Source organism: Colobus angolensis, unplaced genomic scaffold (assembly GCF_000951035.1).
Source record: "Colobus angolensis palliatus isolate OR3802 unplaced genomic scaffold, Cang.pa_1.0 Scaffold71, whole genome shotgun sequence".
Taxonomy (NCBI): Eukaryota; Metazoa; Chordata; class Mammalia; order Primates; family Cercopithecidae; genus Colobus; species Colobus angolensis.
The window spans coordinates 3,156,461-3,174,327 of NW_012120821.1; the positions used below are offsets into that span (position 1 = coordinate 3,156,461).

At 32.4% G+C, this 17,867-nt stretch overlaps 1 protein-coding gene across 2 annotated transcripts in view; it reads left to right on the plus strand.

The window, feature by feature from the left end:
• GABRG1 (gamma-aminobutyric acid (GABA) A receptor, gamma 1) overlaps nt 1-17,867 on the plus strand; it is a 94,446-nt gene that overhangs the window by 50,963 nt on the left and 25,616 nt on the right. For both annotated transcript variants that reach the window (XM_011927346.1, XM_011927347.1), the window contains exons 4-5: nt 15,417-15,637; nt 16,475-16,557. In XM_011927346.1, coding sequence (XP_011782736.1) covers nt 15,417-15,637; nt 16,475-16,557 — 304 coding nt within the window. The remainder of the gene's footprint in view (nt 1-15,416; nt 15,638-16,474; nt 16,558-17,867) is intronic.

The following is a 17,867-nucleotide window of genomic DNA, read 5'->3' on the forward strand; positions in this document are numbered from 1 at the left end:
TCTTTGTTAGGAGAAATTCAGTTGGAATGGCGAAGGCAGGAAAGGGATAACAGCTGGATTGTACATCCCTCCTTCATCTTCCAAAGTGGCCTCATGTCCAAACTTTTTGCCATGGAGCCCTGAGAATATATATGGTTCTTGCAGGGATAGTCATATAGTCGTGTGCTGGTTTCTGGGAGCTAGGAAGTGAGTGGGAATGTAGATTTAATTTTATAAACTACTATTTTGAGAAACATGGCTTAGAAGATGAGATAAGAGTATGGGGGTAGAGAAGGTAGAGGAGAGAAGAGAAATAAGGAAGGGAGAGAGAATATGAGAAAATATCAAGACAGAACAATTTAGAATAAAAATTGAGAATGTGTGATATTCATTCTTTACTTTATATACATAGAATAAATAGTGTTTTATTACTAATGAAGAACAAAATTAACAATGCCAATATAAGCAACAGGCATTATTTTAGAAAAGACTTTACAATATTCAGTTCCAAACGCTAATGATCCCATTTCTGTGAGTCAGACTACTGAGTCCCATTGAATGCATTCAATAACATCTCCTCTCCTTCGCTTTTGTCTTTGGTATTAGTTCACTAGGGTTGCCACAAAAGAGTAGCACAGACTAGTGGCTTAAACAACAATCTATTTCTTGCAGATATTGAGGCCAGAGGTCCAAGATCAAAGCCTTGGCTGGTTTGGTTTCTTTTTAGGTCTATCTCATTGGCTTGCAGACAGCTGCTTTCTCACCATGTCCTCACATGGTCTTTTCTCTGTGCCTGTGCATCCCTGGTGTCTCTTTGTGTATCTAACTTTTCTCTTCTTATCACAAGTCATATTGTATTAGAGCCCACCCTAAAAGCTGCATGTTGACTTTAAAGGCCCTGCCTTTAAATGTAGTCACATTCTGAAGTTCTTGGGATTAAGTCTTCAACATATGAATTTAGGGGGTAACGCCGTTCAGCCCGTAATTTTGCTGATTTTCTTCTTCATTTTAGTTATTCAATATTACAACAGTCAAATCTTCTCTTTATTACAGGTTTTACTGCTTTACAGCTGGGGAACCTTTCTGGTATGCCTAATGGCTGCCTATGTCTGCTCACTCCTCTGGTGTGACAGTCACACTCAGTTTTTCTCTTACTCGATGCAATCTTCACATGACTCTCATTAACTTTTACAGCTGTCTGCACTGATTATGTAGTGACAGCATTTTAGCCATGCCATAAGTGACATCTTTGTCACCTTAGTACAAGCAAGTATGAATTGGCTGTGGATAAAATTGAATTTGAGAGGATAAAGGAATGTTCCAAAAGATTGACCTAGAAGTTAGTCTTAAATTAGGGGCTAACATTCAGGGAAAAGTCGAGGCTGGGGCCAAATCTTTGTCAGGAATTTGCTAAACCTCTGTGAGACGGAGAAAACAGCCTTAAAGTGAAAAGAGAAGAACAAAGAAATAAATAGCAGACCTTAGGGAACGCATGTGTTTAAGGACCTGAAAGATGAAGCTGAGATAGTAAATGAAACATCAAGGTTGACAAGAAAGTGACAAAACAATGCTGTGGAAACTAAGGGAAGAGGTAGTTTCTTTCTTTCTTTTTCTTTTTCTTTTTTTTTTTTGAGACGGAGTCTCTCTCTGTCCCCCTGGTTGGAGGGCAGTGGCGTGATCTCCGCTCACTGCAAGCTCCGCCTCCCGGGGGTTCACACCATTCTCCTGCCTCAGCCTCCTGAGTAGCTGGGACTACAGGCGCCCGCCACCGCGCCCGGCTAATTTTTTGTATTTTTGGTAGAGACGGGGTTTCACCGTGGTCTCGATCTCCTGACCTTGTGATCCGCCCGCCTCGGCCTCCCAAAATGCTGGGATTACAGGAGTGAGCCACCGTGCCCGGCCTGGAAGAGGCAGTTTCAACAAACCTTTTTAGTATTAGTTCTACCCAAAACAAATTACTATACAATCAGTTGATTTTTACAAACAGAAAACTTTTAATATATACGTGTAATATGTTGCATTTTTTAAAATATTCAAATATCAGATTTCATAAAGTAATACATTGCTAAAATGTTATTTTTTTGTTTTTGGTGGAATATTGTAATGTTTAGTTTCTAAGTAACCAACGCCTAGAGAAAATAAGACTGTTTGAGCATATGGGAAAATCTGCATTTTCCTGAATTGTATATTTTTTGTTTGGGGATTATGTTTTCAATTTGCATGAATACATTAAATAAAAACATGGTCATTAAAGTAAAGAGAAACAAGATTCAAGGATGTATTAGTATTCTAGAAACACTTTGACAAGAATGACTATCAAAAGGCTTCTACAATGATCTTGCTATATAAAAGATTAATGTATTAATGATTCAGTTTCCCCAGTGGAGCAAATTACACACTTGTACCCTTCAGCAGTGATCATTTAAAAAAATCCTAATTAAATAAAATTACTATTGAAACTAGTGATACTAAAACAGGTGAAAATAAATAAATCAAAGAACCCCACGGAACACTTGATAATGTTTATTAAAAAGAAAATCATTGTAATACTAGGGATGAATAAGAAATAGGTCATGTAGAAGACTATTTTAACTAAACAATGCAGGGAAATTAGAATTCACTTTTCATAAAATGAACAAAATTGTTTTGAATGTGAGTGTAATCAAGGAAGCAGATTTAAGCATAATTAAGAAAGCAAGAGGGCGTCACTGCCTTAAGTACTCATGTAATTTAACTTACTAGTAAGAAATAAAATTAATATATTAGTTTAATTTTTTAAGTTAACCAAAATTTGTTTTGCTGAAAAATGGGTGTTTCTTTTTAAACGTAGATACATAAAATAGCATTTCCATAGATTTCTGAATAATGCTTAAAACGACATTATTCTACAATGGAATATGCTTTTCTTTTTACAGTCAAAATGAGTAACAGATGCACTAATGAAGACGGAAAGAAAAGAGTAACTTGGAAAGAAGCTGTTCAACTTTATATATGGTTTGATTAAAACTATCTTCAATATAAGCAGAACAAAAATATGCAATCAGAATTGAAGTGAAGAACATGTTACTAGAGATTATTAGACAAAATAGTTATAACCTCGTAACTTTTCAGATTTGGGGGAGATTATGTGTCTTTACTCTTCTGAGTAAATATCTCACGGTGTTGGCTGCCCTCTGACTAGCAAGTACAACACTCAAGGGCCATAGCAATTCTTTAAAGCCAAATCAAAATCAGTAAGAACTCCAGGAAATTCAAGATGATATTATGGGTATCTAACAGGAGGCTACAGCATAAGATTAGTAAGTACAAAAGTAGCTACAACTAAAAATTCCAGGTATAATTTGGACATGAATTTAATTGTAGGAACTGGTATACCCTTATATAATCCAATATTAAGAGATGACGAAAATGGACACTTTGAAAGTAAGGGACAAGGAAGAACTAATAAAAACTACTTAGATCCTAGTTCTCATCTGCAGAAGTTAATTTAAATATTTTCTAATTGCAAGAGTGATATGTCACACAGTCCTAGAATATACTTCTCAAACTGGATAGAATCTTCCTGCTGGGAATTGAAACAGGACAGGATCTTCCTGCTGGAAATTCTGATTTGTCTTAGTAATGGAGACAGGTCTGAGGAACCAGGGCACCAGCTACGAAGATGACAATAGTAGGCAAAGAGGATCAGGCAAACTTAGCAAATGACAGAATGCTTGCTTTCTGGCCTGTGCAGAAATATGTAACAGGAATGTCCATTTTCAGAATTTTTTTAACAGAAAATGAAAATCTAATTGCTCTCTACACAAGGAAAAAAAATCTTTTTAAATAAAAATGTATGTAGAGCTACAGAAGTCACAATTATTATTTATTATAGAATGCAAATAAGGGATTTTTCTCAGTAACAATAGTTTTTCATTCAGTTAAGCGAAATGGTCAAGTATCCAACCTTAATGTTAAATTGACCTTAGAATCTCTAAAAATTATCAAAATAATTTTATTTCTTAATTCAAATACACATTATATATATATTTCATTGTTTTATTTGTCTGCCATATATTTATTTACCATTTATTATAGTGACAATTGGTTTATTGTTAAAAAAGATATCGGAAAAAATATGTCATCCTTTCCTCAGAAGTGCATAAAACCTAGCAGGGAAGATGACTAAAAATGCAAATTAGACCAAGACAGAAGGGAAAAGGCAGGAAAAATGCTGTGTACGAATCTATACATATTTTAAATTGTAAATGGTGATCCTAATGCTATTTTCTTCTAAAAATGTTTTCCATAAAAAGAGTTTTTTATTATAAAAGTAATACATATTCAATCTGGGAAAATTAGAAATTTAACTTAGATAAAAGAAAAAATTTAAAATATACTGAAATATCTAGCGGTCACCATTGTTATGATCGTAACTTTATGTACATAGTTTTACCTAATGCTTTTTTAACCTCACTATTTTATAATATTATGTTTTTCTATGTGTTATACTATGTCATTACTTTTAAAAAATTAATTAAATGTTGCATATTATTTTGTAATGAATTATTTTACAGGTGGAATATTTCCAATTTGCTGTAATTAAGAGTAATATTATTATTAAATATTTTAGCCACCATTATTATCTCCTCAGGCTATGTGTACACATACCCTAGACCTCTCATAGACTTTGGTCAAATATTGAAAGTGAAAATTTTGAATTTTTAGAAAACAAATTCAAAAATTGTTTGAATTTTTTGACACTTCAAGATAGATACCTCAAGGTAAACAGTCTTGAACTGGTTACTATTTTTTTTAGTTTTTTATGGGTTAGCAATCATAGAATGTTGTAGAATGTACTGCTTGGTAATTTTGTCCTCAGGGTAGGTTTGTGGCCAATGTTCTGATAGAATGAATGTCTAGTTTGCTTCAGCTCATGACTATCATAAATGTACTTAAAACTTGGTTTTTGGCCTTTAACTGGCTGCTCCAAGTCACTATTCCAAATCTCAGATGTTATAGATGATTCAAACATACTCTTATGATTCCTAATTTTTTACACCTTTATTTGCACATTTATTAATCAGAGAAGAGTGACTTTGCTAATAATATAAAAACACACATAATAATATAAAAACATATATATCTAAGAAAAAGTGCATACATATCTAAGAAAAAGTACATAAATATCTAAGAAAAAGTAATTTAGCATATATATACACACACACACACATATATATTAATATGACCTAAGACAAATTTAGGCAGTTCATATTTTTTCATGTTAGGAGATTACATTGTAAAATTGTGTAGAGCTACATATATTAGTTGCACGTTGAATTTTGAAAATGCTGGCTGGGCACAGTGGCTCACGCCTGTATTCCTAGCACTTCAGGAGGCCGAAGCAGGAGGATCACTTGCGCTCAGGAGTTCAAAACCAACCTGGGCAACAGAGCGAACTCTTGCCTCTAATTTTTTAAAATAAAATTTTAAGTAAAATTTTAAAATAAAATGTTAAAAATAAAATTAAAAATTAAAAATTAATACAAAGAATTGTGAAAGTGCTTATCAGAGAATTCTAGTCAACTAGGTTTGGAGGTTACTAGTCCAAGCCATTTTCACCTATAAATTTAGTAGGGATTAGGCAGGATTAAAGGAAGGTAACAATGGTACTTACAGACTGAAAGTATTTTTAGGAGGAAAAGTCATTGAAAGAAACCATGTTCACCTTAGACTTTACCCCTCTTATAGGTAGGACTTTTTAAAAAATACATTAATTTCTAATATTTTATAATGTTTTCATGATCATAGAGTCTTAAAGCTGGGAAAGATAGTAATTATGATCTTGCCTTGTGCCCACATTTTGCCAGTAAGAGTGTATAAGTGACTTGGTCAGCACCCTACTCTAGTAAGCCTCAGAATTATGACAAAATTTTCCCATTCCATCCAGTCAGTGTTCTTTGTACTACACATTACTCTTACTATCATGTATACTTTGGATATATTTAGTATTTTTATATTGATGATCTGGAAATTATTTAAAACTATGTATGTAATTAAAAGACAATACCTTATCCCTTATTCAATGTGCTATTTTTATATCTAGAACAGCAAAGGCTCAAAATAATGTAGCAAAGGTTTTAGTCTTAGATTGACAATGAATTTGAACTAACACCAGTTGCTCTTCAGTTTAATTAAAAAGTGCAGTAGAGAAAACTTATGTAAATGTATTGACTTTTGACAGTTTGTTATAATAAAAATTGTAACAAATTACCATAATTGAAATTGTTAAAATTGTATGATAAGCCTTGGATTTTCTGGTAGAGGTACCTAGCTTTGTGATATGCGCAATAGGATTCAAACTCCTGAGGTAAACAGAAGAAGCAAGTGCAAATAATGCCCCACTAGCAGGATGCAATGTTGGAAAGCTCTTCATTTTCTGCAGCTGGACTATGGACAACAGTAAGCATTTTATAAACTCGAAATAATATATTCAGAAATAGTCCACATGACTCATGTTTTAAATTACTTATGTCATTTCCAAATATAGTGTTCTCTCTTGCTCAGATAGACAAACTAATTCAGACATCAATAAAACATTTGTAGTACAGGGCAGTCACAGATGTAGAAACACTTTTCCCACTCAGCTCATCCAGCAATTAATCTAGCTATTTATCATTGAACCAATCTATAACAAATGTTGCATATGTGGATAGAAAGCTTGTTTGCCTACTGGCGATGAAGCTTTTCTAGGAAGCAGAACCTTCATCTGAATATCAATCATTTATCACAGAGAACTTCTTACCATGCTGTTAGTTGGTAATAAACTGTAATGGGGAAGTATAGTTTGAGTGTGTTTATACACTAGTCCCTCCTTATCTGTGGTTTTGTTTTCTGTGGTTTCAGTTACCCATGGTCAACAATGATCCAAAAATAGGTGAGTACAGTACAATAAGTTATTTTGAGAAGAAGGTAGAGATCACATTCACATGTAATAGAACCTTCATTACAGTATTTTGGTATTAAAATTATATTGTATCATTCGTTGTTGTCAATCTCTTACTGTGCCTAATTTAACAGTTGAACATTATCATAGGTATGTATGTATAGGAAAAACATAGAGTATATAAGGTTCCCAACTATTCAGGGTTTCAGGTATTCAAGGGAAATCTTAGAATGTATACCCATGAATAAAGGGTATCTCTTGTATATTTGTTATCGTACAGTGCTTCATACCTAGGAAGCATGGTCCATGCAGGTTAGACTTATTCAGTCATTTATTCATCCAAATACCCCACAGTGATAACATAGATACAAATACCATGAAAGTAAAAAGCAAGATGAAAGAAAGGTAAGTATGAAATAAAGTGACCCAAACTACTAATTGTCAACATATAAATTTCATCTCTGTGGTTTAAAAATTTTTGCCTCATATGGATGACCTGAGTTATGGTAAAGAGGTTAAAATTGTGGAGTACATGATCAGAATCTCTTACACTTTGTGTGATCTTGAAAAGGCTTCCTTTATCTCAATTACAATCAGGGAAAAGCAGGAAAAAAAATGACAAGATAGAGCTTGGCAGTATAGAATAGTCACTGGGCAAAAACAATTTGATGGAATCTGGAAAACATTAGCTTTCTCTGCTTAAATGAAAGGCTATCAAATATATATTTTAATTAAATTTAATAAAGGTTTATGAAAAGATTTCTAATTTATCAAAAATATTAGGCTCAGTTATTTACATGTTTTTGGATAATTATTTTTAAAATTATTTTATGACATATGACAACTCAGCATAAACTAACTTCATGAAGTACTTTACTCTTTTGCCAGATTGCTAGATTTTAAATAAAAATCATATTATCATAAATATATCTAAAATCTGTCAAATATTAGTATTTTTACTAAGAATTGCTCCATTTCAAATCAGTTTTAAATCTCAGCGGAGGCAAAGGGAGTTTAAAATAGGTTTAATACCTAATGTAAATGACAAGTTAACGGGTGCAGCACACCAACATGGCACATGTATAACAAAACTGCACTTTGTGCACATGTAGCCTAGAACTTAAAGTATAATAATAAAAAATAAATAAAGATGCACTTAAATGTCAGAAAATAAAAAAATAAAAACCAGGTAAACACACTTATATCTCATTTAATTAAAAAGTTCATTGCACATGCGAAGCTAGCTTCACAATAGTTTTTTTGTCCTTACTTTCTTGAAACGTCACTCAATACTCATGTTTTCAGTGTAGATCACTTCTTTCCAGATTTCATGGTCATTCAGATCAAGTTCAATGTGCAGAGAAATAAATAGAGACAATAACCTATACGTAATGGATTTTTAATATATTACATCCACTCAATTGAGAAATATGAAGCAAACTTCACTGACAGAACAAGAGATGGGACAAAATGACAAGAACGCAGATTTTCATAGAGAACATGAGATGGAAGAATATATTCCTTCTTGCCGCAGTATAAATTGTCCCTTGTCTGGAAAAGAAACACATGGATAATTTTTGAAAAGTGCTCTGAATCCATGGGTGTCTATTCCTACTGTTAATAACTCTGTGATGGTTAATTTTACATGTCAACTTGGCCAGGCTATGGTCCCCAAATACAGTTATGTATCACTTAATGTCAGAGATACATTATAAGAAATTCATCTTTAGTCATTTTCATCATTGCGAAAACATCATGGAATGTACTTACTCAAACCTACAGGGTATAGCTTACTACATACCGAGGCTGTATAATATCGCCTAATGCTTCTAGGACACAAACCTGTTAAGAATATTATTGAACTGAATGTTGTAGATAATTGTAATACAATAAGCATTTGCATATCTAAACATACCTAAACACAGAAAAATACAGTAAAAATATGGTACAAGGATAAAAATGGTATACCTGTATAAGGGGCTTATTACTGAAGGCTTGCAGTCAGGGAAGTTGCTCTGGGTGAGTCAGTGAGTGAGTGGTGAGTGAATGTGAAGGCCTGGACATTACTGTGCACTACTATAGACTTTATGAAAACTGTGCACTTAGAATACACTAAATTAATTTTTAAAATTTCTTTCTTCATAACAAATTATTATTTGGTTACTGAATTTTTTTATTTTATAAATTTGTTATAAATTTGACATTTTCATAATAACAACTTAAAAATATTTTACAGCTGTACAAAGTATTTTCTTTGTGTCATTATTTTGTAAGCTTTTCTTTTTCCTTTTTTCTTTTTTTTTTAAGCTTTTTCAACATTTTGTTAAAAATTAAAAAACCTACACATTAGCCTACATGGTCAGAATCATTATTATTACTGCCTTCCACCTCCACATCTTGTCCCACAAGAAGATCTTCAGGGACAATAACATGCATAAAGCTGTCATCTGATCTGATAACAATGCATCATCTGGAAGACCTACTGAAGGACTTGCCTGAGACTGTTTTACAGTTAGCATATATAATGGTACATATACATATTGTATACAAATACAGAAAATACATAAATATATAATATACATTACATTATAATATATTTATATATAATATATATGTATGTATTTTGGTTTATGTATTTATTATGCTATACTCTGTCATTTTACAGTTAACATATATATGTGTTATGTATATATATAATACAGTTAACATATATATTTGTTTTGTGTGTGTGTATAAAGTAGAAAGAGTATAATCTGAAATAATGATAGAAATTATTGTATGGTAAACATATAAACCAGTAGTAAGTTAGTTATTACCAAAATAATATTAATATTATAATATTACCAAATATGTACTGTGCATAATTGTATGTATCATACTTTCAAACAACTGGCAGCACAATAGGTTTGTTTACATCAGCATCACCAGAAAGATGTAAGTAATCTGTTGTTCTAGGATGTTAGGATGGCCACAACATCACTAGGTGATAGGATTTTTTCAACTACATTGTAATTTTATGGGACCAACGTTGTACATGTGGTCCATCATTGACTGAAAACGTCATGCAGTGCATGACTGTATTGGGCTAAATTCCAGTCCAGATGTTGCTGTGAAGGCATTATTTAGATGTGATTCATATTTAAATCAGTAGATTTTGAATAAAGCAGATTACCTTCTATAATGTAGTTGGGCCTCAACCAATCAGATGAACACTTAAAAGCTTTGACTGAGGTCGCTCTAGGAAGAAGAGACTCAGGCTCCAGACCGCCTTTGGCTTCAAGACTGAAACGTGAACTCTTCCCTGGCTCCCTATCTACTAGTCTTCTCTGCACATTTTGCACTTTCCAGCACCTACATATTGTATGATTTGACTTTCTTTTCCCTTTCTGTCTCTCTCATCTATCCTTCTATCAGTCAGCATCTATGTGTCTACCCATTTATCCTGTTGGCTGTGTTTTTGTGGAGTACCTTTACTAATACAAGCTCACAAGAACAGCTTTTTCCCACCCCAGAATTCAAGTATGCAGGTACTATATCTATTCCAAGTTCTGGAAGCTGACCTTGTCCTCTCTATTTTATTGTAACTTCTTAAGAACCGGGAGTTCATTCACAGGGTTTATAAAACTCTACAGATTGTATTATTTCATCTTCTATTCTATAGAGTTTAACTGTTCTGTGAATATAATGTTTGATATTTTACTCTTTGAACTTGTAAACAGAATATTATATAATATATATTCTGGAAATATATATTTCCAGTAGGAAATGTTGATTGAGCATGATGCGGAAAATTAACACATGAAGTACTAGGATTTTCAGTTCATTATTCTCAGTGCAGTGTTCAGAGCTGTTTCTAGGCTGCAGGGTCAATCATTGGAAATTGGTAATTTTAGATAACAGTTGCTAAAAAGCTCTTCCAGATGTAGGATAGCCTGTATATTTGAGGAATGCACATTCCCTGACATAAAGAAAATGTGCTACTTTTTCATTATATATGGCTTGCATTCTTTATTTGCCATTCTGCCCTGCACTTTACTGCCTCTTTGTCCTCTCCCTTCTCTCCACCATTTACTAATTGATGCATAAATCAAAATATTTCCAAATCTTACAGGTTTCAGGTTAAATGCGATTTCTGTCATGAAGTCTTTCTTAATTTCCCCTAACTAAAAACAATCTCTACTATTTCTATTTCTCTTTGTGCCCCTTCTACATTTTATTACTTTCCAATTTTATTATGTATATGTTCATACCAAGAAGGCTCCATTTTCATCTTTGTGAATCCAGTACATTATAAAAGTAACAAGAACACTGAAAAAATATTTGCTAAAAATTAATTGATGAATGCACACGATATTATGTGCCTTTGGAAGTCTACATTCATAGACATAAAAAGAGCACAAAGGGTTAGTAGGTAAATCTAGAACATGTGTCTGATTTTTGAATCACCCTCATGTATTGCTGATGATTTCAATGATTTAAGCAATTGGCATAACCTCTTTGCTCCCTATTTCTTTTTATATTTCAAACATAGAATAACGCCAAATGTTTTATTTACTTTATCCTGCTAGAATTCAGAAGCTGGTGCTTTTACAATAATTAAGCAAACTGGAGCTGATACTTGTAAAATTTTACCACTAAAGGTATTTGTTTGTCCTGTGGATTAGCTGTACTTGTACTTTTTCTCCACATGTCTATAGCTCCATTACTGCTAAAAATTATTAGGTCTACCATTCTGTTTTGGCCATGTGACTAGACAGTTTTGGAAGAGATTAATGCCAATATAGGAAGAACAAATCAGGATCCATCAAATTTTATGATGAAATTATGCAACTAGGTTAATTGCTTTGGCAGGTCTTGAATTTTGTGTGGAGTTCCTCCCATTACTAGAAATACAGTGATATTGAATTTACTAAGTAATTTGAAATGTGAGATACAGTGCTTAATTGCAAACTGACAATGTAGTAATGAGACTGCACTACACCCTTATCAATTATGATTTGATTTTATTAAGTTAAGAATCAAAATGGCTCACTTCACATTTATTCATTAATGCTGTTTTGTCAGCTAACTTGCAAGGAGATACAGTACATTTTGTAAAATGCATTAGATGTCAAATTTTAAATGCACTGTTTCTTATCTCAAAATGTTTATCTTAGAAGCTATTGTATTTGTTGTTCTGAGTAAATAGAAGTTCCATTTTATGTTTTTCTTTTGCTTATTTCTTGTGTAGATATTATAACCTGTGAACAGGAACATGAAGTACGAGAGTAGTTCGGCCGTTTTCTGGAAATTATACTAATACAAATGGGCAAACAAAACTAGATTTTTTTATTATGTGTAACATGGCATAGATTTTAATGGTCTTATTTCAGTGAGGCATTTTTAACAATTAGCAATTTAAAAGGACTTATAAGTATTAGCTTCTGCAAAGGGCTTTGAATGGATGGATTATCAAGACATATTCTCTGAGTCTTTCTCTTCCTGATATTGGATTGAAGGAACAACTGTGAGTAGAAAACATTTTCCATTTCTGATCCTTTGGAAATCATAAGCCTTCCAACAGTGATTAACACTTCCAGAATCAGGGATTTTAAAAAGGTCCTGCAGCTGCTAAGCACTATTGACAGCTGCTTTGGAAATCCAAGCCTTAGACAAGTTGGTTCTCAAGTGCCACCTTTAAGGTCCTGTGAATCAGGAATACTGCAGCTACGTATAACTGCCAAGTAGCATTACGTTCCCTCTACCAACTAGTGTTGAATATTTGCCTAGCCGCAATCCTTACTGGTATCTTAAGTAGTTTCTGCTGTTTGATCCCACGCAAAAGTACAACATAATTCTGGTGAATAAAGTTGACTAAATGCTCTTTCCAGGGCATTTAGTTCACCATAGAAAGATTGTGAGACTTCTGTCTATTTGTATTTGCCATTAAAATTAGACACCATGTCATTAGCATAGGTTACATGGTTAGACTGAATAGTCATTTGTGTCAGGTGAAGAGGCTGCTTGGATAAATTATAATTGATTCCAAAGACAAGATATCTGACCTGAGATACAGGTGGGCAGAGTGGGGATCAATGATAACTTCAGTGAAGGTGTTCAATAATTTTTCACAAGGTTTAAAGAATAAAGAATACACCAGTGATAACATGTATAAGGTTCTCTAGGACTTCCTAAATACTTTCACAATTTACATATTACCCCATTAATATTACTCAATAAGATGATTAAACATCTACAGCATAAATATGAATTATTATGTATTATGGGATGTGGTTTGCCTTATGACTCAGCCTGACCTAGAAACACAGTATATAAGCAAGGTTGTGGCTATCAGATTTATAAGGCTTACCTGGTTGCAAATGTACTTTCAGTCTATATTCCACAGCAGTTTGATCCGTGCCATCCCATATTAAGAAAAAAAAAATAAAATTTTATTTATCTCCCTAACTTACTCTAGCATGGCCATCAAAATTATGTAAAGAGAGGGTGATGATGCAAGCATTTTTGTGCACAAAAACTTCATATTTTAAATCCATTAAAAACAACTGACATAATATAGATGTTAAATAAATAGGTAGATTATTGAATGATCACACATTACTTCATTATATAAATAAATTATTCAGAATTATAAGTGTATATACTGTAAGCACTTTATAAAACATACATTTCACACTCAATTACATAGTTTCTGGTCCCTACTGTATTTTAAATAATTATTATATATAGGCTTTTCCAGAATTGTAACATTGTTCATCCAACATAGATAAAATGAGGTACCCTCTCAATTTGTTTTTATATTCCAGTTAAGCAAATTGTAATTGTAAGTAGTCTGCCTAGAACCTAGGAATTGATCCAGCTTCTCTATAAATAAGTTGAATCTAGTTTGTTTACTTATTAATCTCTCATAATTTTTTTTTCCATTTTTCATTTATTCACCACATCCCCAATTATACTTCTATTTCTTATATTAAATATTTTCCTTCAGGAAAATTGGTCAGTTGCTAATATGACATCAAGTGCAAGTAATCAATCTCTCTCACCAGAAGCAACTTATATAATACTTCATATTTTTCAATTTACTTATTCTTTTAAATATCAAAAGTATATCCATACACATGCAAACATACATACACACATGTATATACACACACATACACACACACACATAGTTCATATATATTGTGTATAAATTATATATGTATATATATTTTATATATGTATATATATCATATGTATATGTATATTTACTTCCTTTCCTCCATGGCATTGGTTACTGCTGCATTCTTGTTCATTTTGTTTGTTTTAAATGCCTATAATATGGCAGACATTTTGTCAGGATACAAAGGTAGATACCATCTGATTATCTACTCTTGAAGGTTCTCTGTTAAAAATGAAATTTCCTAATTACAGTTACTATGGACAAAGGTTTTGCTCCAACCTTGGAACCCATCAGACATCACTATAACCACCATTATATGCATTTGTTATGGGTGTGGACTTGGGATGTAGCCTGCAGTGGCTCAGTTTCCATATCAACTGCTTATGAGTTCTGTGATGTGAGAATTATTATTTTATATTTCTATTAATACATGTTACTGAAAGATAATGATTATATTTCACAGAGTTGCAATAAGGATTTAGTGACATGACACATGCAAAGCTTTTAAATATGTTTAGCATCTTATAATAGGTCAGTAAGTTAGTTTGTGGTTGCTTTAAAACATTTGAAACTAGTAAATATAAATAATTGGAATTAACTTTTTAGACAAAAAACAATGTAAAGCCTCTTAAATAATTTGGTTGGTTTTTGCATCTAGATTTTCTTTTGTTAATGATTTTTGTGGCTTAAGCTCTCTATAAATTAATATAACTGTTAACATTAAGATAATTTGTTTTTAAGTTTAATAAGTACATCCTACATACTACAAAATCTTGAGTAAAATTCACACACAAAAAAAATTAAAAAGAATAAAGTAACACTGGGCAACAATAACTCCTGGAAATCTTGGATTTTATTTTACACGATTCATGCAAACAAAAGGAAAGTTTAGGCTATGTGCGGTGACTCACGCCTGTAATCCCAGCACTTTGGGAGGCAGGAGGATCACGAAGTAAGGAGATCAAGACCATCCTGGCTAACACAGTGAAACCCTGTCTCTACTAAAACTACAAAAATTAGCTGGGCGTGGTGGTGGGCGCCTGTAGTCCCAGCTACTCTGGAGACTGAGGCAGGAGAATGGCGTGAACCCAGGAGGCGGAGCCTGCAGTGAGCCGTGATCATGCTACTGCACTCCAGCCTGGGCAATAGAGCGAGACTCTGCCTCAAGAAAAATAAAAAAAAATAAAAAAATTTTAAAAAAGTTTAAAATAATGGCATTTTTTTTTCCTCCAAAAAGACTGAGTTTAACTGTTACTTGCAGAAACTTTACAATATAAAAATTCAAACTTCTGAGAAAAACAACTAAAATAGTAACTTTACTAATATGTTGTTACTCTTCTTACATTTTAGGAATACACAATAGATATAATTTTTGCCCAAACCTGGTTTGACAGTCGTTTAAAATTCAATAGTACCATGAAAGTGCTTATGCTTAACAGTAATATGGTTGGAAAAATTTGGATTCCTGACACTTTCTTCAGAAACTCAAGAAAATCTGATGCTCACTGGATAACAACTCCTAATCGTCTGCTTCGAATTTGGAATGATGGTCGAGTTCTATATACTCTAAGGTAATATTTGTTTAAAAATCTGTAGTTGCTCTCATTTATTTTCCATACTAATATTTAATCAACTCCAAATTTTTTATTTCTCAAAGTTGCAAAGTCAAAAGTATGGAGCTCCTTTCACATGCTAAAATATAATGTGAAATATTTTGGCAATACTTTTTTAAGCTCAGTTATTATTATGTGAAAAGGACTAAAAGCAAATAGAAAAAATTCTTTGATTTTCTTCCTTTGAAGCATAAGAGGTTGCAGCATAAATATTACTGTTTTCTTAACCTGCCATGTAAATAATTAAGATTTCCTTTAGAAACCCACCCTGATATAAAATTTTATAATACTCTAATTTTCAATGGTGTAGTAAAATATCCTTAAGAAAGGATTAAATGAAGGTTGAGGTATAAGATTCAAGTTTATTTAGCTCATTGCCTTGAACATATCTGCTTATTAAGAACTGTCCTTCATGGAAAGATGTTCATAATAAATTAAGAGAAAAATTACCATATTTACCCATTTATAATCTGTTAATATGCTGTGTTTGCACATGTGTGTTTGTTGACATATTGAAGTATGAATTATTACGTGTAAACACAGTGATCATATTGAAATGTATACAGAAGTAACTTAGTTGAATGAAGAGGAAATTGTTAGAATTCTCATACTCATATATAAATGTTATAATATTATCATTATTTAAGACTTTGAGACTTTAGAATCATTATTATATTCTAATATATCACAATCTATTATCATAAAACACATTCTTGTTTTAAAATTAGACAGGGAATTTTTAATGCTTCAAATTATTTATCTTTATTTAATACTTTGTTTTTTCCATCTAAATAGATTGACAATTAATGCAGAATGTTATCTTCAGCTTCATAACTTTCCTATGGATGAACATTCCTGTCCACTGGAATTTTCAAGCTGTAAGTAACAAAACACTTGATGATTTCATAGAATTTTAACCTTAGAAGCTGTTTATTTAAAAATGAAATGAAAGAAAATAAAATATGATTTTCAAAAGTGTATGTTATGTTCAATTCTTTTAGATAAAATAATTACAAATAATATATTTGCTTCTTGCTTTTAAACTAAAAGATTACAATAAATGTGTAGTGAATGCATATGTTTCATTAAAACATTCTTTATAACTTTTAGCTTTATTCCAATGCTATTTGCTTATTTTTATTAAATAAAGGAGTATTGAATATAGGTTTGTATTCAAATGTTTTTATATAGCCACCAAAAAAAAAAAAAAAAAGGTGATTCAAATTATATTCATCTTCCTGGAGGCAAGATTTAACTTTATTACATTAGATTTTGAAATGTGTTTCAAAAATTCATTGGGCAAATAGTATTTACTATATGAATAGCAAATATTTGAGACTACTTTAAGAATTCAGAAAAACCAAGGTAGAAATAAGTTGACTTAATTAAAAAAGATTGATTCATAGAGAAGTGGTTAGAGGTGAATAATTAGAGTATAAAAACCTGGTATTTTCTTTCTTTTTTTTTATTTTTTATTATTATACTTTAAGTTCTAGGGTACATGTGCACAACATGCAGGTTTGTTACATATGTATACTTGTACCATGTTGGTGTGCTGCACCCATCAACTAGTCAGCACCCATCAACTCGTCATTTACATCAGGTATAACTCCCAGTGTCATCCCTCTCCCCTCCCCCCTCCCCATAATAGGCCCCCTTGTATGATGTTCCACTTCCCGAGTACAAGTGATCTCATTGTTCAATTCCCACCTATGAGTGAGAACATGTGGTGTTTGATATTCTGTTCTTGCGATAGCTTGCTGAGAATGACGGTTTCCAGCTGCATCCATGTCCGTACAAATGACACAAACTCATCCCTTTTTATGGCTGCATAGTATTCCATGGTGTATATGTGCCACATTTTCTTAATCCAGTCTGTCACTGATGGACATTTGGGTTGATTCCAAGTCTTTGCTATTGTGAATAGTGTGGCAATAAACTTATGTGTTCATGTGTCTTTATAGTAGAATTAATTATAATCCTTTGGGTATATACCCAGTAATGGGATGCCTGGGTCATATGGTATTTCTAGTTCTAGATCCTTGAGGAATCACCATACTGTTTTCCACAATGGTTGAACTAGTTTACAATGTCACCAACAGTGTAAAAGTGTTCCTATTTCTCCACATCCTCTCCAGCACCTGTTGTTTCCTGACATTTTAATGATTGCCATTCTAACTGGTGTGAG